This window comes from Chiloscyllium plagiosum, unplaced genomic scaffold (assembly GCF_037043375.1).
Source record: "Chiloscyllium plagiosum isolate Xiang-an unplaced genomic scaffold, Cpla_swu_hap1 HiC_scaffold_16, whole genome shotgun sequence".
NCBI classification, from domain to species: Eukaryota; Metazoa; Chordata; class Chondrichthyes; order Orectolobiformes; family Hemiscylliidae; genus Chiloscyllium; species Chiloscyllium plagiosum.
The window spans coordinates 27,058,467-27,083,536 of NW_028270154.1; the positions used below are offsets into that span (position 1 = coordinate 27,058,467).

General features: G+C 43.0%; 1 protein-coding gene and 1 long non-coding RNA gene across 2 annotated transcripts in view; one reads left to right on the plus strand and one right to left on the minus strand.

The window, feature by feature from the left end:
* Positions 1–25,070, plus strand: part of shroom1 (shroom family member 1) — an 80,912-nt gene that overhangs the window by 18,671 nt on the left and 37,171 nt on the right. The window contains exons 2-3 of the mRNA XM_043703314.2: positions 18,327–20,957; positions 22,607–22,674. Coding sequence (XP_043559249.2) covers positions 18,414–20,957; positions 22,607–22,674 — 2,612 coding nt within the window. The 5' untranslated portion in view covers positions 18,327–18,413. The remainder of the gene's footprint in view (positions 1–18,326; positions 20,958–22,606; positions 22,675–25,070) is intronic.
* The window catches only part of LOC148147504 (uncharacterized), a 96,001-nt gene continuing 83,963 nt past the window's right edge, over positions 13,033–25,070 (minus strand). Inside the window, exon 4 of the long non-coding RNA XR_015759715.1 lies at positions 13,033–13,423. This is a non-coding gene — a long non-coding RNA (uncharacterized LOC148147504). The remainder of the gene's footprint in view (positions 13,424–25,070) is intronic.

Genomic DNA, 25,070 nt, shown 5'->3' on the forward strand with positions numbered 1-25,070 from the left:
TTACTGTGAGTCTGCCACATGTCGGCCAGACCAGGTGAGGATGCCAGGACTATTAAAAATTGGCAGCATTTGTGGAGAGGAAGCAGAGTTAACATTTCTTCAGAACTAAAGTTCTAGTTCAGCACTTCAAAATTTCTACTTAAGAACCAGGCTTAGTTTTGAAGAAGGGTTGCTGGACCCTAAATATTAACTTCACCTTCTCTCCACAGATGCTTCCAGAACTGCTGAGTTTTTAACAGCAATTTCTGTGTTTTTGTAAAGGATGCCAAATTTCCTTCTCTGAAGGATATTAGGAAGTCAGATTGTTTGCTGTTTACAGCAACCAATAATGGTTCCATGGTTGCCATTAGGTTAGCCTTTAGAGTCATAGAGATGTACAGCACGGAAACAGACCCTTTGTTCCAACTCGTCTATGCTGACCAGATATCCTAAACTAATCTAGTCCCAGTTGCCAACACTTGACCCATATCCCTCTAAACCCTTTCTTTCATATACTCATCCAAATGCCTTTTATATGTTGTAATTGTACCAGCCTCCATCATTTCCCCTGGCAGCTCATTCCAAGAAAGTACCATCCTCTGTGTGAAAACGTTGCCCCTTAGGTCCCTTCTAAATTTTTCCCCACTCACCTAAACCTATTCCCTCTAGTTTTTTTTTTAGATTACATTACAGTGTGGAAACAGGCCCTTCGGTCCAACAAGTCCACACCGACCCGCCGAAGCGCAACCCACCCATACCCCTACATTTGCCCCTTACCTAACACAACGGGCAATTTAGCAAGGCCAATTCACCTGACCTGCACATCTTTGGATTGTGGGAGGAAACCGGAGCACCCGGAGGAAAACCCACACAGACACGGGGAGAACGTGCAAACTCCACACAGTCAGTCGCTTGAAGCGGGAATTGAACCCGGGTCTCTGGCGCTGCGAGGCAGCAGTGCTAACCACTGTGCCACCGTGCCGCCCATAGTTCTGGAAAGGACCTTGTCTACTTACCCTATCCATGCCCCTCATGATTTGATAAACCTCTATAAGGTCACCCCTCAGCCTTCGACTCTTCAGGGAAAACAGCCCTTGCCTATTCAGCCTCCCTATAGCTCATTATTTCCAACTTTTTTTTGTCACCAAGTTTGCAAACAAACTGGTTTAATTTCAGACTATTGGGAGAGGGATAGAATCATTACTTAAGGACTTAAACCAGTACAGAAGTCTAACTAGCAGTCTCATTATTTAGCAACAGTGGAGGAGTCAAGAGAGGTAGCACAGAGCAAGAGCTGGGTGTTGTCAGTATAAAACTAATGCTGTTTTTGTTGATTGATGTTGCCAGTGAGAAGTAGGAAAAGGCCAAGGATAGACCTTTAGGTGACACCAGCAGTAATGATGCGGGAGCAGGAAAAGAAGCCATCGCCAGTGATTCGCTGGCTACGATTACATGGATAAGAATAGAACCATATTCAGCATCAATATGAAACATAGGACCAACACCAACATTATAGTGAGCCCCTTATGGAATTGTGGTTGGCTACCAAATAGAGTGAATGTTGATAAAGTTGTAGTTTTATAATCAAAATAAATTACAAAATTGTCCATAAACCAACTAAATCAGCCTCAAATATAGGTGAGAAAAGATGATCAGTCCTTCTGCTCAGGATCAAGTCAGCCCAACTTCAGCTCTATCATTCTTCAGTGCCATCTTGCATCTCTTCTTTCCACAATCAATCAATAATCTTCCATTTACTTTGATTATAAAACTACAATTTCATCTGTGTTCACTCTATTTGGTAGCCAACTACAATTCAATAAGGGGCTCATTATAATGTTGGTGTTGGCCCTATTCGACCTTTGTTTCATATTGATGCTGAATGTGGTTCTATTTTTGCTTTCTTAGTGCACGCTTACTTTGCACTTACTTGAAGGCTACCAGCCTCAGTAAACATCACATAACTTTCTTAGCACACACTTATGGGCTTGGAGATAATGAGAACTGCAGATGCAGGAGAGCCAGAGTAGAGCTGGAAAAAGCACAGCAGGTCAAGCGGCATCATAGGAGAAAGGGAGTCAACGTTTCAGGTCGAAACATTTCATTCTGATGAAAGGTTCTGCCCTGAAATGTCAACTCCCCTTCTCCTGTGATGCTGCTTGACCTGCTGTGCTTTTTTCACCTCCACTCTTTGTCCACTCTCACAATTATGGAATGCCAGCCATTGTGTGGCTCACACTGCTTTCTTCATGCACATGGGTCTTTAGTGCTCACTTCCTGTTTGACAACTTCTGTGGCTTTCATAGACTTTTAGCACAGAACAAGAGGGAGGCAGCTTATGATGGTGGTGACCACTGAATAGTCAATCCAATAGCTAACAGGGTATGGACGTGTTGCTCTGCTGTGGTGTGCTGTGTAGGACTGAGCTATATTAATGTCAGACCTGCAGCATGTGTGAGCAGTTTACACACTATATGTGCTTGAAGAAAATGGCCATGTATGAAAGTCTAAGGGGAGCAGTCCTTAGTGGGTTAAAGTGAGACCACAGTCAGTTGGGTAGGAATGGAGGTGGGGTACCACTACAATCAGTCTAGGTGCTGGTCAAAAACATCAATGTCAAATTTTGGAGGTCTGCACCTGACTCTTACTTATGACAGTTGCTGCCTCCTTCCAAGTTCCTCAGGGATGGCAGCTGAGAGACCAGGAGTTACCCTTCCAAACATGGCTCATGACAACTTTATGAAACTCTTGGATTGAGGTAGAACAAAGATGCCATGCTGCTCATGTTTTGACCTGGGACATGGTGGAACATACTCCAGCCCTCCTCAAGATGAGGTTTTGTTGCCGGCTCCTCCTCCAGTAGAGCTTTGCATTATAACCAACATGTGTAGCATGCTGTCCCTTTCAAAACTGGAGCCATTAAAGGGGGTGCTGTCCAGGATACAACCAACATGGGAATCAGCAGCAAGGTTCTGAGGGTGAAGTTGATGTTGAGGATCAGGACGTTGACCAGAAGAGCTGTCTGAAACAGCATGACAGAGCATCATCAACCCAGAAAAGTCAGAAAAAACCTCATAGAAACCCATATCCAGAATGAATGAGCCAGCTTTGGAATTCATTTAATTGTTTAACATTCTGTTAGTGATATGGTAAGTAGCCCCTGTTAAGGACAAAGGACATGATAACCTCATTATTTTTGTAGTCCTTGACCTTTGTTGTTGAGTAAATGTCTCATTATCCATCTAATTGTATGCTTGATATCATTAGATCATTCCCTTTTGGGTATTTACATATGACAGGTCCTACTGACCATTAGGGAAAATGCAATTGTTGGTGAGACAGTGCATTAACGTCATACAGCCCTAAGATAATGACATCTGTCAAGATATCATATTTGAGTGGTGTGCAGTGAAGTCTCTCACGATAGGCAGGAGGTTGAGAGAAATATTGAAGAATCTTCATTTTACCTTGACATCACCAGTAACTCTTCAATGTTTCAGAGTGCACACAGACTACTAATTTGTCCTGAAATGCTTGAGTATCCTCCAGGGCAGCATTGAACCTGTGAGCAGGTTTATATAGCTTTTCTCAGCAGATCAATGTGAATAAGAGTGGACATGTGAACTTGCCCAGCCTTGAACAGAAGTGCACAGCCTACAAAATATGACACACATGGTGAACCTTCTCCAGCAAAGCTGTGAAGAATCATCACTGATTCCGTATTCTCACTTTCAAGGGTGAGTCTAAATATGAAATGAGGTGTAAAGGGCATGCCTTGGTGTAATGCCTGTAAATTGCATTTATCCTCAGTATTGTCCACATTAATGTGCAATGCCATGCTGCAGTCCTCAATGTCACAATTCAACTATCCTTGACAGTTGAGGCTATTAGCAGTCAAGGCATCAGTTGCTTGCAAGACATGAGCAATGCTTGACCATTATAACTTCTTTCATTCTTGGGATGTCTGAAGAGACTGTTCATCTCTCCCGTGGTGTGACTTAACCAGGTACAATAGTGGAAGTTATATAAAAACAAGCACTTTTACAGTGCAAGTGAACATATGTTTACATCGTGGTGATATCACTGGATTAAAAATCCAGAACTAATGTATTTTAATGAATACATTAAGGACAAAAGGGTAACTAGGGAGAGAATAGGGCTCCTCAAAGGTGAGCAAGGCAGTCAATGTGTGGAGCCGCAGGAGAAGGAGAGATACTAAGCAAGTATTTTTCATCAATGTATACTGTGGAGAGGAACATGGAAAATATAGAATGTGGGAAAATAGATGGTGACATCTTGAAAAATGTCCATGTTACAAAGGAGGAGGTGCTAGATGTCTTAAAATGCATAAAAGTGGATAACTCCCTAAGACCTGATCAGGTGCACCCTAGAACTCTTTGGAAAGCTGGGGAAGTGATTGCTGGGCCCCTTGCTGAGATATTTGTATCGACAGTAGTCACAGGCGAGGTGCCGGAAGACTGGAGGTTGGCTAACGTGGTACCACTATTGAAGAAAAGCCAGGGAAGTATTGACCGGTGAGTTTGACTTCAATGGTGGGTAAATTTTTGGCAGAAATCCTAAGGAACAGGATTTACATGTATTTAGAAAGGCAAGGACTGATTAGGGATAGTCAGCATGGCTATGTGCATGGGAAATCATGTCTCACGAACTTGATGGCGTTTTTTGAAGAAGTAACAAAGCGGATTGATGAAGGTAGAGCGGTGGACGTGATCTATATGGACTTCAGTAAGGTGTTCGACAAGATTCCCCATGGGAGACTGGTTAGCGAGGTTTGATCTATGGCACACAGAGACAACTAGCCATTTGGATACAAAACTGGCTCAAAGATAGAAGACAGAGGGTGGTGGTGGAGGGTTGTTTTTCAGACTGGTGGCCTGTGACCAGTGGAGTGCCACAAGTACTAATGTTGGGCCCACTACTTTTTGTCATTTATATAAATGATTTGGTTGTGAATATATGAGGGATAGTTGGTAAGTTTGCAGATGAAATTAAAATTGGAGGTGTGGTGGATAGCAAAGAAGGTTACCTCCGAGTACAACAGGATCTTGATCAAATGGGCCAATGGGCTGAGGAATGGCAGATGAAGTTTAATTTAGATAAATGTGAGTTGCTGCATTTTGGGAAAGTTAGTCTTAGCAGGACTTATACACTTAATGGTAAGGTCCGAGGGAGTGTTGGTGAACAAAGAGACCTTGAAGTGCAGGTTCATAGCTCCTTGAAAGTGGAGTCGCAGGTAGATAGGATAGTGAAGAAAGTGTTTGGTATGCTTTCCTTTATTGGTCAGAGTATTGAGTATAGGAGTTGGGAGGTCATGTTGTGGCTGTACAGGACATTGGTTAGGCCAATGTTGGAATATTGCATGCAATTCTGGTCTCCTTCCTATCGGAAAGATGTTGTAAAACTTGAAAGGGTTCAGAAAAGATTTACGAGGATGTTGCCATGGTTGGAGGAATTGAGCTATAGGGAGAGGTTGAATAGGCTGGGGCTGTTTTCCCTGGAGTGTCGGAGGCTGAGGGGTGACTTTATAAACGTTTATAAAATCATGAGGGGCATGGATATGATAAATAGAGAAAGTCTTTTCCCTGGGGTGTGGAAGTTCAGAACTAGAGGGCATAGGTTTAGGATGAGAGGGGAAGATATAAAAGAGACCTAAGGGGCAACGTTTCATGCAGAGCGTTGTACATGTGTGGAATGAGCTGTCAAAGGAAGTAGTCAAGGCTGATACGATTGCAACATTTAAAAGGCAAATGGATGGGTATATGAATATGGATTAGTGGTGCTGGAAGAGCACAGCAGTTCAGGCAGCATCCGAGGAGCTGTAAAATCGATGTTTTGGGCAAAAGCCCTTGCCCGAAACGTCGATTTTACTGCTCCTCGGATGCTGCCTGAACTGCTGTGCTCTTCCAGCACCACTAATCCAGAATCTGGTTTCCAGCATCTGCAGTCATTGTTTTTACCTGTGTATGTGAGTAGGAGGGTTTGGAGGGATATGGGTCTAGTGCTAACAAATGGAACTAGATTAGGTAGGATATCTGGTTGGCATGGACAAATTGGACTGAAAGGTCTGTTTCAGTGCTGTACATCTCTATGACTCTATAACTCAACGCTAATGTTCTGTGGACGAGGAGATGAATTCTGACTTGCAAGTGGTGAAAATAGAATTCAATAAAAGTCTGAAATAAAAATCTATCCTGATGACAATTGCATAGCCATTGCTGATCATTGTAAAAAAAAACCTGGTTCATAAATGTCCTTTAAGCAAGGAAATCTGCTGCCTGGTTTGGCCTGCATGCGATTCTAGACACACATTAATGTTGTTGATTGTCAGGAATGAGTAATAAATGCTGGCCTAGCCACTAATGCCCGCATCCTGTGAACAAATAATAATAAAATGATGAAAGGTTATTCAAAATTATCTGAGAGGAAGGGGCAGATGGAGTGAGATCACAGTCCCTGCCCCTCTCCTCCACATCCTCCCTCCCCACCAGCATGTAAGGAAAGAGGAACAGAGTTAACATTTCGAGTCCAGTATTCAGATGTCTAGCATCCACACGATTTTGGTTTTAATTACGAATGGAAATTATTTTTTGAAGCCTGTTGGAAGCTTGTTCAGACTGACTGTTTGTTAGTCCTGTTGGTAATGAGACACCAGTCTCATCGTGAAATTGCCTATCCCCACACAAGTGGTTGTGTACTTCATATTAACCGCTACCTGAACTCCCACACCCCTCCCACCCACTCCAACCTCTCACCCTCGGAACGCGCAGCCCTCCACTCCCTCCGTTCCAACCCCAACCTCACCATCAAACCAGCTGACAAGGGAGGCGCAGTAGTAGTTTGGCGCACTGACCTTTACACCGCTGAGGCCAAACGCCAGCTCGCAGATACCTCCTCCTACCGTCCCCTTGACCATGACCCCACCCCCCACCACCAAACCATCATCTCCCAGACCATCCATAACCTCATCACCTCAGGGGACCTCCCATCCATCGCCTCCAACCTCATAGTCCCACAACCCCGCACCGCCCGTTTCTACCTCCTGCCCAAAATCCACAAACCTGACTGCCCCGGACGACCCATCGTCTCAGCCTGCTCCTGCCCAACCGAACTCATCTCGGCATACCTCGACACGGTCCTGTCCCCATTAGTCCAAGAACTCCCCACCTACGTTCGTGACACCACCCACGCCCTCCACCTCCTCCAGGATTTCCGCTTCCCCGGTCCCCAACGCCTCATCTTCACCATGGATATCCAGTCCCTGTACACCTCCATCCCCCATCACGAAGGACTCAAAGCACTCCGCTTCTTCCTTTCCCGCCGTACCACCCAGTACCCTTCCACCGACACCCTCCTTCGACTGACCGAACTGGTCCTCACCCTGAACAACTTTTCTTTCCAATCCTCCCACTTTCTCCAAACAAAAGAGTAGCCATGGGCACCCGCATGGGCCCCAGCTATGCCTGCCTCTTCGTAGGGTATGTGGAACAATCCATCTTCCGCAACTACACTGGCCCCACCCCCCATCTTTTCCTTCGCTACATTGATGACTGTATCGGCGCTACCTCGTGCTCCCACGAGGAGGTTGAACAGTTCATCCACTACACTAACACCTTCCACCCCGACCTCAAATTCACCTGGACAGTCTCGGACTCCTCCCTCCCCTTCCTAGACCTTTCTGTTTCTATCTCAGGCGACCGAATCAACACGGACATCTACTACAAACCAACCGACTCCCACAGCTACCTGGACTACACCTCCTCCCACCCTGCCCCCTGTAAAAACGCCATCCCATTCTCCCAATTCCTTCGACTCCGCCGCATCTGCTCCCAGGAGGACCAGTTCAAAATACGTACAACACAGATGGCCTCCTTCTTCAAGGACCGCAATTTCCCCCCCGACGTGGTCGACGGTGCCCTCCACCGCATCTCCTCCACTTCCCGCTCCTCCGCCCTTGAGCCCCGCCCCTCCAACCGCCACCAGGACAGAACCCCACTGGTCCTCACCTACCACCCCACCAATCTCCATGTACAGCGCATCATCCGCCGTCACTTCCGCCACCTCCAAACAGACCCCAGCACCAAGGATATATTTCCCTCCCCTCCCCTATCAGCTTTCCGTAGAGACCACTCCCTCCGCGACTCCCTTGTCAGATCCACACCCCCCACCGACCCAACCTCCACTCCCGGCACCTTCCCTTGCAACCGCAGGAGGTGCAACACTTGCGCCCACACCTCCCCCCTCACTTCTCTCCAAGGCCCCAAAGGAAACTTCCATATCCGCCACAGATTCACCTGCACCTCCACCCACATCATCTACTGCATCCGCTGCAGCCGGTGTGACCTCCTCTATATTGGGGAGACAGGCCGCCTACTTGCGGAGCGATTCAGAGAGCACCTCTGGGCCACCCGGACGAACCAACCCAACCACCCTGTAGCACAGCATTTCAACTCCCCCTCCCACTCCACCGAGGATATGCAGGTCATTGGACTCATCCACCGCCAAACCACAACAACCCGACGGTCGGAGGAGGAGCGTCTTATCTTCCGACTGGGAACCCTCCAACCACAGGGGATGAACTTGGACTTCACCAGTTTCTTCATCCCCCCTCCCCCCACCTTGTCTCAGCCGAATCCCTCCAGCCCGGCACCGCCTTCCTGACCTGCAGTCTTCTTCTTGACCTCTCCGCCTCCATCCTACTCCGACCTATCACCCTCACCTTGACCTCTTTCCACCTATCACATTTCCAACGCCCCTCCTCCAAGTCCCTCCTCCCTACCTTTTATCTTCTCCTGCTGAACACTCTCTGCTCATTCCTGAAGAAGGGCCTGTGCCCGAAACGTCGAATCTCCTGTTCCCTGGATGCTGCCTGACCTGCTGTGCTGTTCCAGCAATAAAGTTTCAACTTTGATCTCCAGCATCTGCAGACCTCACTTTCTCCTGTGTACTTCTCTCGCCAAATTCAACATTTCCATAGGACTGCAGCAGACGCAAGGAGCCTGATAACTACTGACCCTTATCATTCTCAGACCCGTTGGCCCAGTTGTGGGTCAAGCTGCAGAGAGAGAAGGGGGGGAATTGAGTCGGATGGAAGTGGATAGAGCAGCAGTTAGCTGTGATTCATGAACAGGAGAGCTGGTGAGGAAGTAGGAAGCATGGAGGGCACAAAGGGTATAAGAGTCATTAATTGATCATAGTGTATGTAATCATGGGTGTTGTAGTCCATGAGCCTTAGTGAGAGGTTTGTGCAGTGGCAGGAATGGGGTGAGTGCTGCCTCTGAGTGTGAGCTAGCAGAGAGAAGGTAGTAGCACTTACCCTTGCAGAACACTGACCTTCTATTGACACTGCTTGATGTCTTACTTCACTCAGGACACTACATTCAGGCTGGCTGGATTTGGTGGTGTGGCATCATGTGGTGCTCAACTCAAATAAAGGACTGTCTTCCTTTCAGCCATCCTGTTCATCAACAATTCCAAATTCCTGCCCATAAAGTGGGGAAAGAGAGCTTTCCTTTTGTCCAGACTATGAATGTCGAGGTTCAAGCATGGCAGTGTGAGGTGTTGTTTCTGTGATTGAAGTGGAGTTTTAAATAGGGTACTGGAGATGCGAAAACTTAGAAATTCTCACAGTACTGAGCAATTCCATCACCACCATAGGATTCCCAAAGAAAAGTACCCAAGTGCCATTTACATAATTAATAAAATGAAGAGTGGAAGAATCATAATAAAAGTTGTTCTGAGTCATGGTGGAGTAGATGCCATGAGTCTCACTTGACAAAACACCTTACTTATAATAAGAAAATTCAATCCAGGCAGATCTATGACCAGTACTTTAACCAGAACCAGGTATATTGGTTAAATCTGGGATCATTTGAATGTTGCAATTAAATTTCCGAACCCAAGTCATCACTAGTGAGTGTGAAAGAGTAACACTGAGAAACAATGTAGTTTATCTCCTTGCTTGGTATCTTGGGCACATTTTTGTGATCAACCTTGTGAGAAAATTTCAGCCTGCGTCCAGTTGAGGAAAGATATGTGTGCCCGTCGCAAATGTTGGCATGCTGGGCTGAGGTAACATCAACAATAGAATAAAACATGCATCATAAAATGTAACTATTGCTTTGATAAAGCTCAATCAGGAAAGTTAATAATATGGTAATTCCTTTATGTTTAAAAACAAACCAGATAGTTATAAATGGTTTAAAGCTGTGAAAGGATAGTACCTCACATTTTCACTTACGCTGCTTTCACGAAGAGCTCTTTCCCAACTCCTCACCATACTTTAATTTATTTCTCTTTTGCAACAAAAAGGATTACAATGACAACGTGGCGTTCACCATTGGAATGTTCACACTGTCCCAGAATCCATGTGTTATAGGGTTGCCAAGTCATTTATTATATACCAGAGACAACATTCCATCCAACTACTTAGCTGATAGTAGGTTTAGTAAAACAATGGCATCATTTTACTGAGATTTCATTCTAACAAAATGGAAATATAGCCCTTTGCCCTTGGCACAAACACTACTAAGTTCACCCAGTTTTAAAACCATTTTAAAGTATTAAAATGCCAAACAAATTGGAACACCAAAGGGCATGTTCTCAATTAACTCTTTATAAGCTTAAATTTGTGAAGGCCACTGTAAAGTATAAGTATTCTGAATTTTTTATTTCAGTGTTGCCATTTGTTTTTGATGTAATCGCACAAACATAATATGTTATTCTTGTCTTGCATGCCATGTTTCCACCTTTACTGTGGGAGTTAGAGCAATGCTGACATTATTTTTTGTTCACACTGCCTGAAAGGATGACCATATTTAGTTTCACGCCATCTGTGAACAAGCTTTCTACTGACAAAACTCACAATTGCCTTCCAATAGGGTGTAGTACTGATTAGTACTGATATTCAAAATAATAACTACAGTCTCGAGTCATGGTCAGTTTGGATTTTGTCACTTATAGGAAAGGGACTGCAAGAACAAGGAATTATTGAGAGTTTTGGTGTGAACTCACTTGGAATATTGTGTCCCTTTTTGGTATCCTTATTTAGGGAAGCAAATATACACTGGATTGGTTCCTTAACTGAGAGGCTGAATAAATGTGGTCTATATTTTCTGAGGTTCAGGAGATTGGGAGGTGACCTAATTGGAACTTACAGCATCTTGAAGGGGTTTGCCAGGGCAGACACTGAGAGATTGGTGATGTGAAGGAGAAGAGTGTAGATTGATTTGATTTGATTTGTATAGTGAAAAGTTTAATTTTGCACGCTGTGCAGGCAGATCATAACATAAAAGGACATACAGATCATAGGGTGGTTGAACAGAGCAAGGCATAAAAAGTTACAGCTGCCAAGGAGTTGAAGCAACATCAACATTAGATTTGAAATTTGAGAGGTTAATTCAGCAGTCTGATAACAGCAGTGAAGAAGCTGTTCTTGAACCTATTGGTACGTGTGTTTAATCTTTTGTATCTTCTGCCTGACGGAAGAGGTTAGAAGAGATTGTAAGCGGGGTTAAGAGGGTGTTCTTTATTGATGTTGGCTGTCTTTCTGTGGCAATGAGAGGTGTAGATGGAGGCAGTGGATGGGAGGTTGGCTAATGTGATGCTCTGGGTTGTGTTCATAACTTTCTGTAGTTTCTTACAGTCCTGGGCAGAGCAGTAGCTGTACAAAGCTGAGATGCACCCAGATTGAATGCTTTCTATGGTGTATCTATAAAGGGTGGTGAGGGTCTTTATGGACATGATGAATTTCCTGAGCCTCCTGAGGAAGAGGAGTGGGGCAAAAGCCTTATGATAAAGGATTGATCATTTAAGTCTTAGATGAGGAGAACTTCTATACTGTGGGATAAAAATCAGTGGAATTTTCTGCTTAGATGATTGTGAATGCTCCATCATTGAATATTGTGGAGAGGCTGGAAATCAGGCAGAGATAAAGGAAAACAAACACTGCAGGAGAGGGGCAGCTGGGGAAAAGAAGCAGCAGTGCCTGGGAAGAAAGAGGATAAATTGGTTGATAATTACAGCCAAAGGGAATTGCGGTGTCTATGGTAACATTAAAGATTACATTCAACCCCTGAGAATCATAAGTAACACAAAGCAAGCAACCAAGGGAACGTGAAATAAGTTTTAATCTGCAATTGTACCAATTGACAATGGATGATGCAATGAAAAACAAACATCTGAGATTTGATGCTTACATGGGTTTAAGGTCAAAACATGTTTTCAGTCAGGCTTTCAAAATTCATTCAAATAATTAGGAAGGATACTGTTCTTTAACTTGCTTAGGAGAAGTGATCTCACTTCTCTCACGATGCTTCCGATTGGAGGCCTAAACTCCCAAGATTATTTTAGAATTCTTTCTAGCAGTGTATGTAGCGGATCACTGCTGATGGAATGCTGCTTATAATTTGACATGCTGCTGCTGTTTGGCTGCTCTCTCTCTTCACTCTAGTTGCAGTTGAACAGTACTAGGACTGTCCTGCTTTGAAGTTAGACAAGAATGTGGGTCTTTTTTTTGTTTGTTAAATAAGGTATGTCAGCAAAGAAATATGTCATTCTAGCTCTCTGGTTATTCAAAGCCTCACGTCATTGAATTTTTCTGTAAGCCATTATTGCACCTACTCTTAACCAGTATCAGTCCTTTAGCTCTGCATTCTGGTGAGTTTTTTGTCTTTCCTTTTCCTTAAAGCCTTAAATGTTCAATTACCGAAATAACTGTGATTAGAATTCTCTGTGGTTATAATGAATGTGGTTTGCAGATTGGAGTGCAGTTCTATTTATTTGCTGTGTGCTTCTCTCAAGACACATAGTTCCGTAATTCTCTCTCATACTGATATTTACATCAAACGATATCATCATAGCTCTAAAGCATATTTATCAACTTGCATATCTGTGCACCAGTCTTTTAAGTGGGGCAAAAGATAATTGCAAAACCTGCTGGTATTTCTGCAACATGAAGAACATTGCAGCTGTACACAGTAGAGTTGTGTAAAGGCACTTTATTACTAATTATAACTTTTTATTTAAAAATATTGAAACATTATTCCACATGTGAAGACCAGTTGGATTCTGAAGAAGCTAACAAGGAGCCACTTGCTGCAGTTAGTTTATTTCTAAAGGTCAGTGTCGTCATGGTAATAACTAGCAAGGAATTTTACCAAGTTTATACTTTCAGGCAGAGCACAACAAAATGACTAGTGATGAGACCATATTGATTCTATCTCACTTAAAATGCATTTTAATTTAAAACTTCAACATTTTTTATAAAAATCAGACATTAGAAATTTTCAAAATGGCTTCATCACATTTGCAGCGAAACTCCTATTGTGTCAACTCTTTAGATCGGTAATCCTGATTGTGCAGTAGTTGTATATTTATGGCTGTCCCAACATTTGTCACACTTCATCTGATACAGCAGAGATTTATCCTGCTAGGCAAAAATGAAAAATAAAAAGTTAAGAGTGAAACTTATTTATCACATCTTAAGTTGTCAATGTACTCATTGTCTATGTAGTACTTTTTTGGCATGTTCACTATTGTTCTGTAGGCAAAAGAATCAATAAGCTGCACACAACAAAGCTACTATAAACAGCGTGTGGGATAAATGATCAGTTCATTCATTTTGATCAGTTGATCGATCAGGATGATAGGACCAAGTGACCATTTTTACTTGAACAGGCAGACAGGGTGTTGGTTTAATACATCATCAGAAACATGACAATTTTCACAATGCAGCACACCCTCAGCACACACTGACGTGCCAGCCTAGACTATGCATGAAAGTCCTGTAGTGTGACTTTTACCAATGTTCCCACAAGGCTGCATGTGTCTGCAGCCTTAGGAATCTGGAGGGTACCATGAAAATCCCTCATCAGTTGTTTCTTCGAAGATGCCAGCGTGCAGCGGCAAAAAATAATAAAGGTATACTGGGATTAAATACGTTTGAACAGCCTGTAGCTGTGTGCCCAGGTGTATCACTGAGCCGTGGGCAAAGTTGACCTCAATCAGAAGTACAAGAGACAACACTGTGGCCAATGTCATTAATACTTTTGAGCTGGATACATTGCAAGAGTGCACACCGGTTTTTAATTCCCTTGCACTCTCATGTCCTTTGGGGAGAAGAGGGCACTGGACACCAGAGATAGTGTTCCATCAACTGATCAAGTGCCGCATCTAGCCATACTGACACCAATGAAGGAGGCAGCCCTTGACTGACTGGAATAGCTGTGTAGGAGGCAGTGGTGAGAGTAAAGGAATGGCTACTAGGACCTGAACATCTCTGGATGATAGAGGTGAAATTTATTAATCTTTCCTTCATGCCAAAGCAGTAACTCTATGGATCTGCTTCAATTGCACAGAGCAGACAATGGCAGAAGAACATTTGCAAACCCACCTTCTTGTGTCTCCCATTGGGCCAATTGTGGAGCAGCAGGCAATGCAGGCAAAAGTGACAATATCAGCACAATTTGGAAAGCAAGAAGGTGTATGTGAGGCTGGAGTGCCAGACCAGTCAGGGCCACCTTCCACCAGTGCAGACACATCACCTCTATGGGTCCTCAAGCAAACATGAAAAGCGTGGCACATGGTGAGCAGCAAATTAGGGAAGAGGTGAGGAAGGCTGTTGAAGCTGTGGGCAGTGACCCTTGGAGGATGGACACATCCATAGTATGATGATGGAGATCCAGAGTCATGGGTGTCACACACAGTTTGTGTTCCTATAACAACAGTTTGAGGCATGTGCAAATGTCATGTTCTCAGAGACTGTGCAGATTGTGGAGCAGACAATGGAGATGCCCATTCATAACATTTTATTTTAGATTCACTCCAGTGTGGAAACAGGCTCTTCGACCCAACAAGTCCACACTGACCCTCCGAAGAGCAACCCACGCAGACCCTTTCCCCTACATTTATCCCTGACTAATGCACCTAACACTACGGGCAATTTAGCGTGGCCAATTCACCTAACCTGCACATCTTTGGACTGTGGGAGGAAACCCACGCAGACATGGGGAGAATGTGCAAACTCCACACAGACAGTTGCCCCAGGCTAGAATTGAACCCAGGTCCCTAGCGCTGTGAGGCAGCAGTGCTAACCGCTGAGTCACCGTGCCGCCTGTGTATGTGCTGCCCTATAACAGGCACATGACTGCATGAGCCTGTCCATTGAGAGCATGGCCAACCACTTGGAGAAGCATGAGAGGTATCATGTAGAATGGATGCAGAAGTATTGCACTGACTTCCAGGCAATGAATGTCAAAGGGGCTCTGATAGCATAAATGATGTATGGACTGGGTACTAGGTATATTACAACTATTGGTCACCTCTAATATTCAAGCACCCATGAAGTGGTTGGTAATGAGTATGAGGGGGTCCCTTGGATGAAGCCATTGTGATCTGATGCCTCCTTGACCCCACCGACGAAGGCACCATCAGTGCAGGAAGGCTGCCTGGGAGTGGCTGCCTCTCTATGGCACCATGGCACCAAGGACAACTGCCAGAGTTATCTCAGCAGCCTACCATCACCTCAGCCTTTTCTACAGGGCAAACGCCCTGGAGGAGGAACAGGCTCTTACTAGTGGGATAGTGCAAGGCTCAGTGATAGGTCTATTCTAAATGTTCATTACCTACTTAAATGATGTGGATGTGAAATTAATTAAATTTCCAAATTTGCTGATGACTCCAAACTGAGTGGGATCATAAATTGGAAGAAGGATACAAGGAGGCTTCAGGAGGACATAGACAGGCTAAACGAACAGCTCAGAACATGATAGATGGTAAATAATGTGAATAAGTGAAAAGTTATTCCATTTGGTACCAAACAAAAGGCAGAAGAATTCTTAAATGTTGAGAGCTTGGAAAGAGTGGATGTCCAAAGGGATCTGGGTATACTTGTCCATGAGTCATTAAAAGTTAGCATGTGATTGCAAAAAGCAATTAGGAAGGCAAATGATGTGTTAACATTCATTTCAATAGGGTTTGAGGATTTGAGAAATGAAGCTATCTTTCTATAATTGTATAAAGTGTTGGGGAGAGCTCACCTGGAGTATTATCTACAGTTCAGTCTCAAAGGAAGGATATAGTGCCACAGAGGGAGTTCAACAAAGGTTCATCAGATTAATCTCTGGGATAAGAGGATTGCTTTATGAGTAGAGATTAAAGAAACTGGGTCTATATTTCCTTGAGCTTCAAAGAATGAAAGGTGATGGTTGTAGGTTTGCTCGCTGAGCTGTAGTTTGATATCCAGACGTTTCATTACCTGGCTAGGTAACATCATCAGTGGCGACCTCCAAGTGAAGCGAAGTTGTTGTCTCCAGCTTTCTATTTATATGTTTGTCCTGGATGGGGTTCCTGGGGTTTGTGGTGATGTCATTTCCAGTTCGTTTTCTGAGGGGTTGATAGATGGTATCAAGATCTATGTGTTTGTTTATGACGTTGTGGTTGGAATGCCAGGCCTCTAGGAATTCTCTGGCATGTCTTTGCTTAGCCTGTCCCAGGATAGATGTGTTGTCCCAGTCGAAATGGTGTTTTTTTTCCTCCGTGTGTAGGGCTACGAGGGAGAGAGGGTCATGTCTTTTTGTGGCTAACTGGTGTTCGTGTATCCTGGTGGCTAACTTTCTTCCTGTTTGTCCTATGTAGTGTTTGTGATAGTCCTTGCATGGAATTCTGTAGATGACGTTGATTTTGTCCATGGGTTGTACTGGGTCACTTGCATGAAAGGTGATCACACTGTAACTTCAAAATTCTTACAAGGTGTGACAGAGTGGATGTACATAAGATGTTTCCCCTGGCTGGTGTCTCTAAAACCAGATAATATAATTTCAGAATAAAGAGTGGGCCATTTAAAATGGAGAGGAGGAAGAATCTCTTTAAGGATGGTGAGCCTTTGGAATTATGTATTCCAGAGGACTGGGCGGCTCAGTCACAGACTAAGAGGTTTCTGGACCCCAATGACATTAAGGGATGTGGACAAAGTGTGGTTAAGTGGGCATGGTGATAGGTGGTTAGCCATGATCTCATTGAATGGTGGAAGTAAGCTTGATGGGCTGAATAGCCTGCTCCTGTACCTCTGTTCCGGTCCATCAGCAGCAATTCAGTTATATACATTTGTGACAACTGAGCGATAAATGTTGTTTTATCTTCCTCCTTGAATACATCCAGCTGCTCTGACTTCGATTTACCTTCAGGGCCGCTTACACTCAATCACATCTCAGTTTTGTAAAATTGTTTATCCCCAAATTAAAACTTTTACTCTTTGACTACCTCTCTTTTTTTAAAATCACAACTCCAAATTACTACAATGAGAATGCTTTATAACTGATGGCCCTGTCACCTCCTCAGATTAATTCCCTAAAATCAAGTCCAAAATTGCCAATTTCTTTAATAAACCCCTTATATTCTGGCCAAAAGCAATCTGAACGTGGTTTAAGAATTCTGCATTCTGTGTACATTTTACACTGAACACATGCCATTGCTCTTGTGTTTTGGTTTCCCATTCTCTTTATATTCCACCCTCTCACCCTGCTCCTTTTCTTGCTGTGTTGCTGCCAACTTTCAGATGAGCTGCTAAAGACTGAGATGCCTTCGTGTCCCAGGGAAGTCCAATGCAAGTTTGAGGAACAGCACCTTATCTTCACCTTCGCTCTCCCCAGTTTTCTGGACTCAGTGTTTAGTTCAACAACTTGACATCATATGCTCTGCTTCCATCTTGTGATAGATCTATTTTTCCTCCCTTTTTTGTTTTACTAAGCTAGTTTTCATCTTGTTTCTTTCTTACTCCCTTGCTAATGCATTCAGGTAGTTTTTATATATAATTTACACCTCATTTAGATACAACCTTTGTTTCCTCACTATATCCATTACTATTCTTTCTGGTTGTTGCGTCATGGAACTTTTGTTATTTAATCTTCCCAGCTATTTGCTTGGCTCAGTTAATAGTACTGTTGCCCTGAGTTAGAAACTTGAGTGTACAAGCCCACTTTGTGACTTGAGTATTTTATTGATTTGCCTTTTTGTGCATTACTTGGTATTACTCGATTGCTAGGAGTGACTTATTTCAATTTACACATTCAAAATTTTACCCATTCAGGTTGGTATAAAAGTAAAATTGCTGAAAGGCTCTCAAGGTGAGCATTATTTCTTCGGTCAATGATTTCCAACAAGCTGTCATTAGTTGCATTTTCAGTCCGTGGAAAGTTGCTGTATGCAAGGTTGGAACCTGCAATCTTCTCTGTAATTAGATGCACTTCAGGATGCTATAGTGCAATAAGTTTGTGCACACTTTTTCTTTGCGCCAGTGGTAAATGTTTTAATTGTAATTAATCTGTTTTCAGAAATTGGTTCATCCAAAGAAATCAGATGCATCTTTGAAGTCTCATTTGGAAATGATGCAGATCAGATTGTTGAACAGCAGTTGAAGAATGGATGGATTGGATCAAACAGAAGCCACCTCGAGTCCCTTCTCTCCTGACAGGCTCACCAGCCACATAGATCAGTTCAACCACCAGCGTGGCAAAGGGGACTCTGGTTATAGTTCCTTCTCTACTTCGTTCAACACTCCAGAGTACTTGTCTCTAGCTCATTGCAGTGAGAGTCCCAGGCAATCAAGAAATGTGTTCTATCAGGGTCCTGATTCAGAGGCATTGCAACATACTGACACAGTAGTCCGTGATGCTGGTGTTATGGGCAATGAAGAGAGACCTATGTTCCCATCAATGGATAACTCCAATAGAAATGGTAATGATAGGAAGTTTAATTCGTCAAACCCACCTCCTCCACCAATGCGCCTTGATAGTTTCCTCGTTACAAAGCAGCATGATGGTCTTGGCAACAATTACAGCTACGATGGGCCTTGCCCCCCAAATGTGACCGAGAGGTTATCACTAACAGAGAGCAAGACACAGGGGATGACTATCGCAAGTTACCACCAATCTGAGGTGACCACAAACCTGCCTCCTGATAGAGTTCCTTCTAATCTTGGACAAACCCAGTCTCCTTGGTGTACTCCAACTTCAAACTTGGCTGGTTTTGTGCCAGGAAAACATAATCACTCACTTGAAGGTGCTGTCAATTTGCCTTCCAAAAGGACCGATAAGGCATCTCAAAACAACTCAAATGATTCAACTCCTTCCTTTGCCCATCACAGCTTTGACTGTGCAGAATCGCAGCAACAAATGTACAATCTCCCATTGGCGCACAGAATTAAACCACATCCTGTTAGGCAGCAGCACCTTGATCTGTCACCTATAGTAAACCTTGGTAGTGCTAGTGAAAGTAATCAAATTACAGTGCCGTATTGTTACACCAGCAGTGCACGTACAGAAACATCCACAAGAGAGTCTTCGCCAGCTGAAGGCATTTCAGGGCCTATCCAGGCCAAGGGCCTTGACAACACTGTGGAAGCATATAAATCTGAGGTACATTCTAAGCTTCATGTAACTAGAGATTGCAAAGGTAGAAAGGAATCATCGGATCAGTTGAATACCAGCCATTTAGTTCTTTCATCACCTGGCATAGATTTGCAACCCACATGTGGAAAGTTTGAAGTTAAAAGGCATAACAACACCAGCAGCAGTCAAATCTTCTACTGTGGACCCAGTGAAAATTCTCACAACCCTAAACTACATCCTACAGTGCCTGAGTCAGCAACGCATAGCAAGTACATAAGCCAAAGGCAAATGAGAAATAGCATAGACAGTGCAGGATCTCAGGTACTTCCACATTCAGAGTCAAGAATTGACCACAGCATTTTAGCGGTGTCTAGGCCAGCAAGACAGGTATGTACAGAAGGTGTTATTACTGCTGAAAATACTCCAATGTTGCATCGTCTTACCTTCGAAAGCGCAAATATTGCTAAAAATGCAGCAGTGAATGCTAATCAGAAAAGACAATACATGGAGGAGCCAAAAGAGGCATATAATCAGAGAGACAGAAACCAAGACATGCGCAGGGGTGTCCAGAACAAACAGGAACAGTTTCACAAGTGCAAGAGTTCTTTGCAGCTCTTAGACGAATCTAACAAACTTAACCAATTGACTGAAGAATGTCCAGACACCTTTGGATCGCCAACTGATTCTTCTAAAATTGCTTATAGAGATCAAGTCAAGCATGCACAGACTATGGTCCTGAAGGAGACCTCCTTTAAACGTAGAGATCTTCAGTTTAGTTGGCCAAACCGGGCTAAGCAGAAGCCCACCGAGAGGCCAAGCATCACACACTTCCAAACAATTTCTTTGACAGACCCAAGGCATTTCCTCGATGATCCAACAACCACAATGCCACCAACACAAGTATTACATGAGGACCTACCAGCTAAAGCTTTGGCTTCTGAGCATCAGGCTGCTCGTATAGGGAACAGGAAAAAACTGACACCTCAAGAGAAAAAGATCTATCATTCAGTACCTGAAAAAATAAATCAATTAGGTGTGCCAAATAGTTCAAGAAAATGCTCTCCTTCATCAGAGCAGGACAGTAATTTCCCAAACCCACATGAAGAGAGAAGCATTGTATCTTCCAGGCAACAACTGTTTGAACCAACTTCCTTGGCAGCAAATACACCTGTGGCGTTAAAGCAGATTCAGCACAAGGCCTTAGTTGAGTACATGGATCGCAAGAAAAGTCAGAGACCCGGTGGCATAGAACCCATATGTGAACAAACCCAAATGGCAAGGTCTATTGCACACTGGAGATTATCAGAGTGGAGTTCCAATGCATGTTCCAACCTCAGCTCTGCCAAAGGGCAGAACTTATCCCAGGATGATTCCTTGGCAATGCCAGCTGTCTGCACTAATGTGTCTCTCAACAGCCAGTTAGGCCAGCCATTTGAAAACCACTACTTTCAAAAGCAGGCAGATGACATTATTATTTCTGGACCATTTGCCTCCACTGATAATTTGCCGGACCCACCAAAGTCTGTTCGTTCTGTTGGGCGCCCAAGATCAAAGTCATCCCCATTATCCTCACAGGTATGTACGTTAGTTGTGAGCTGAGTCATTCTCATTTGATTTGTCCCTCTGAGCTTGTGTGGCACAGTTGCTCCTGCTTTTGAGATGAGAAGCTCTGGCTTTGATTCCCACATCAGGACTGGTATCTTGTTCACTTCAGGAAAGCCAGCGTGTTAGCGAGTTTTGAGAAGATTTGTAGCTCATGTTGAGGTTCTGGATGTAGGTTTGCTCACTGAGCTGGAAGGTTCATTTACAGAAGTTTTGTCACCCTACTGGGTAATATCTTCAGTGGGCCTCAGGGCGAAGCACTGTTGATAATTCCTGCTTTCTATTTATATATTTTATATATAAAAGCATATTTATGAACATATAAATAGAAAGCAGGAATTATCAACAGTGCTTCACCCTGAGGCCCACTGAAGATGTTACCTAGTAGGGTGATGAAATGTCTGGAAATTAACCTTCCAGCTCAGCGAACAAACCTATATCCAAAGCCAGCATGTATTGATGCTGAACCACGGCTCAGGTAAATGGGGAAAGTTAATGGCAGGAAAGGTGCCAAATGCACCTGCCAGGTCCAGAAAGCATTGATGGATAAGAAGGGTGAGCAATTAACATTGTATTAAAAGCTATAAAAAGAAAAGTGAACCTGCCACATGAATGCCAGATCCAGACCAAATGTTTTCCAAGTACAGGTCGTTCTGCTATAATGGGCATTTTGTTAACACAAATTTGCTATAACATGAATGACAAATTGGGGACACTGTTTCTAAAGCACAAAGTATTGGTTATAATGTGATTCTCGTCCCATTAGTTTAAATGGTGCTGCTGTTGTGCGATTTTCTTATAACACAGAATTTCACAAGAATGGAACTACTGCGTTGTAGCAGAACTGACTGTAGTTTCTGGTCCTTTACTTGTGATTAAGGATGAGGGTCAGAAGAAGGGGATCATAATTGTGAAAACAGTGAAGAGATATTTGCAACAAAGGCTGGAGACTGCAAACCCATTTGATTAGAGATTTTAAGATTTTTGTATTGTCCTGTAACCTAAGTGATCAGGAATCTTTTTGTTCCAGAGCTCTGTTACCATATTAACCTCAGGAGAAGATGTGGAAAAATGCTGCTCCTCTTGCCAAATTGTTTTTTTATTTTCATTTTTTAACCACAATGAAATCTGAGTTTGAAAACAATTAAAGCTACATGTATTTACCATTTTCTGTGGTAGCCAGTTCCAAATTCAAATCACTCTCCAAATAAAGAAACTTCTCCTTATTTCTGTATTGCACTAATTATTAAGCTGTACTGATGGCCCAAGTTTAGGATCTTCCCACCAGTGGAAACATTCTCGTTGTATCTACTCTGTTTAATCCATTCAGAATTTAAAAGCCCTCGATCAAATCGACTCTAAATTTTTTCTTTACAAAAGAGAAAATAAAATCTGTTTAGTGAGTGCAATCTCTCAGTTCTGGTACCATCCTAGTAAATCTTTCATCTAGTAAATATTTTACAATATAGGTACTAGAAATGAGTACTGAATTGCCTCGAGGCTAGTGTTGTCCAATTAGTTTTTGCAAGTTTAACATGTAAATTTCAAACACATTGAAATTAAACCAAACAAACCTAAGAGAATAAAAATGTTTTGATAAGGTTTGTTTTTCCCTATTGCAGAAGGATTTGCCTCCTGGTCTAAGCCCAGAACCATTGGTACAAATGCGTAACAGCAACACCACTTCCAGGTGAGTGACAAAATGTCAATGGAAAGACTATGTCCTAAGCTTGAAGCTTCAATATTTAAGAGGCAGAACTGAAGTGGAAGGGTACCTCTCCCTGCTCTGATAATCTCCGCCTGACCTTGTTTTCCAGCCTGAGAATCATTTCCAGATGGAAAGTAAATCTGTGGCTTCTGGAGTTGTGTTCATTTTGGAACAGAACCATGTCCCTTATCATAGCACAAGGAGAATTGATATGGATGAGTTGGGCCGAAGGGCCTCTTTCCGTGCTGTATGACTCTATGACTCAATGAGCAGACAGCCAATGGATTTCTTATGCAAAAAAAAACCTGTATTCCCTACAGTGCGGAAACAGGCCCTTCGACCTAACCAGTCCACACTGACCCTCCAAAGAGTAACCCACCCAGACCCGTTTCCCTCTGACTAATGCATCTAGCACTATGGGCAATTTAGCATGCCAATTCACCTAACCTGCACATCTTTGGACTGTGGGAGGAAACCGGAGCACCCCGAGAAAACACACACAGAAAACGGGGAGAATGTGTAAACTCCAAACAGACAGTTGCCCAAGGCTGGAATCAAACCTGGGACCTTGGTGCTGTAAGGTAGCAGTGCTAACCACTGAGCCACCATGCCGCCCATGAATGTTCTTCATGGTAACATAGCAACACTCTGAAAATACTCATTTGGACCCCTCTTTCAGTCCTGTCCTCTGAATTCTAAGACTGGATAGGTAGTTCAGGTACCGACCATGGCAATGCAAATAGCAGGAACTATGACAAAAGTTTTTTTCTCATTTGTATGTCTTATTGTTGGCCATGACTTCTCCTGCTGGAACAAATCTGGAGAAAGCAATGGGCAGCCATTCGCACAGTGATGATCATCCACAAGTTATTTTCCACCTCTGCCTGTTCAAAATCCACCAAGTATTGTTGTAGAGAGAGCCAGGAATTGAAGCACCTATTCGTAGCTAGGTCAGCACAGTGGTTATGTCAGCCTGGTATGACTTTACATCATCATCTCATATACTGAGGAAAATCAGTAGGTCAAATACATTTCAAGTGTAGAGGGGACCTCTTTACGTTACCTCTTATTGGAAATGACATATAATCAAACAACATAAAAGATATTGAATGTGATGGATAGTTTGAATATATTCATTTTTATAAGCTGGGAACAAAATCAATACTAAATCATTTTGAATTAACTATAAACCACTTAAGGCAGTGACTGCAGAAATTATAACTGTGTGAATCAGCAGTTTATTCTATGTAGGGATATTGTCCCCAAATATCTGTAGCCATTTCACTGACAAGTGCTCTAACTTGAGCCATCACAAAGGGAGATATTGAGGGAGCAGATGTAGTTGCTTCCTGAAGGGAGTCTTCTGTGAAACCAGATTTCTAGAAGGAAGATGAAAAGAGATTTTATTTTAGGGAGTAGGGATTTACCTTAAATTAGGGGCGAATTTGTCTTCACTATTATCTGAAAAACATTTGGGAATTCATCAGTGAAACTTGGGGAGGGAAGAAGATTGATGTGTAAATACAGATTATAATGAAATTGCACAGTGCATTGGTAAAACTGCACTCTGAATTCCACGTCTAGTTCTAGTGGATTAGAAACAAGGAAAACATTCAAGCAATTCAGACAGTGGAGAAATTGACCCATAATGTCAAAGTTTTGAGTGAAGTTAAAAGATCTTGTTAAGATTATAAGAATAATTCAGACAATAGAAAAGCTCAGTTCTTAATATTCCTGGAAATTAAGCTGTGATGGTATGTTCGAACCAGTGAAAGGTAAATTGAAGACTCATTGTCAGATGCAAAACCAGAAATTGCTGGAGAAACTCAGCAGGTTTAGCAATATCAGTGAAGAGAAATCACTTCTTTCTGTCCATAGAAGTTTTTCCAGCAATTATGTTTTTGTTTCAGATTTCAGGCATCTGTAGTTCTTTGTTTTAATTCATTATCAGATGACTTTTTGTGCATGAAATGATCAATGCATTCAATGAGTTCCCTGGAGTGGCCTGGAATTATTTGAGGAACTATTGGCTGCTGTAGGAGGGGTAAGAGTATGGTATTTCTGATTGGAAAGTCTAAGATGGTCCAATAGTCTTCCTTCTCTGCAGTAATGGAAATTAAGGGAGGGCTATGGAGAGAAAATTTGAGGAGTGGGAGTCATTGAGTTAGCCATGTGGTCATGATAGGCTGAATGGTCTTTTTCTCTGCTGTGACCATTCCTTAATTCTGTTGTTAGAATTAGAGAACCCTAGAGAAATTCAGTCATTCACCAGCAGAGGACGCTGTAAACCCTGTCTTCACACATGTAAGAAAATTGTTTATGGTCATTATCATTGGATTACCATCCTCTGTGCATTATTGAATTGATTTTACTGTAAT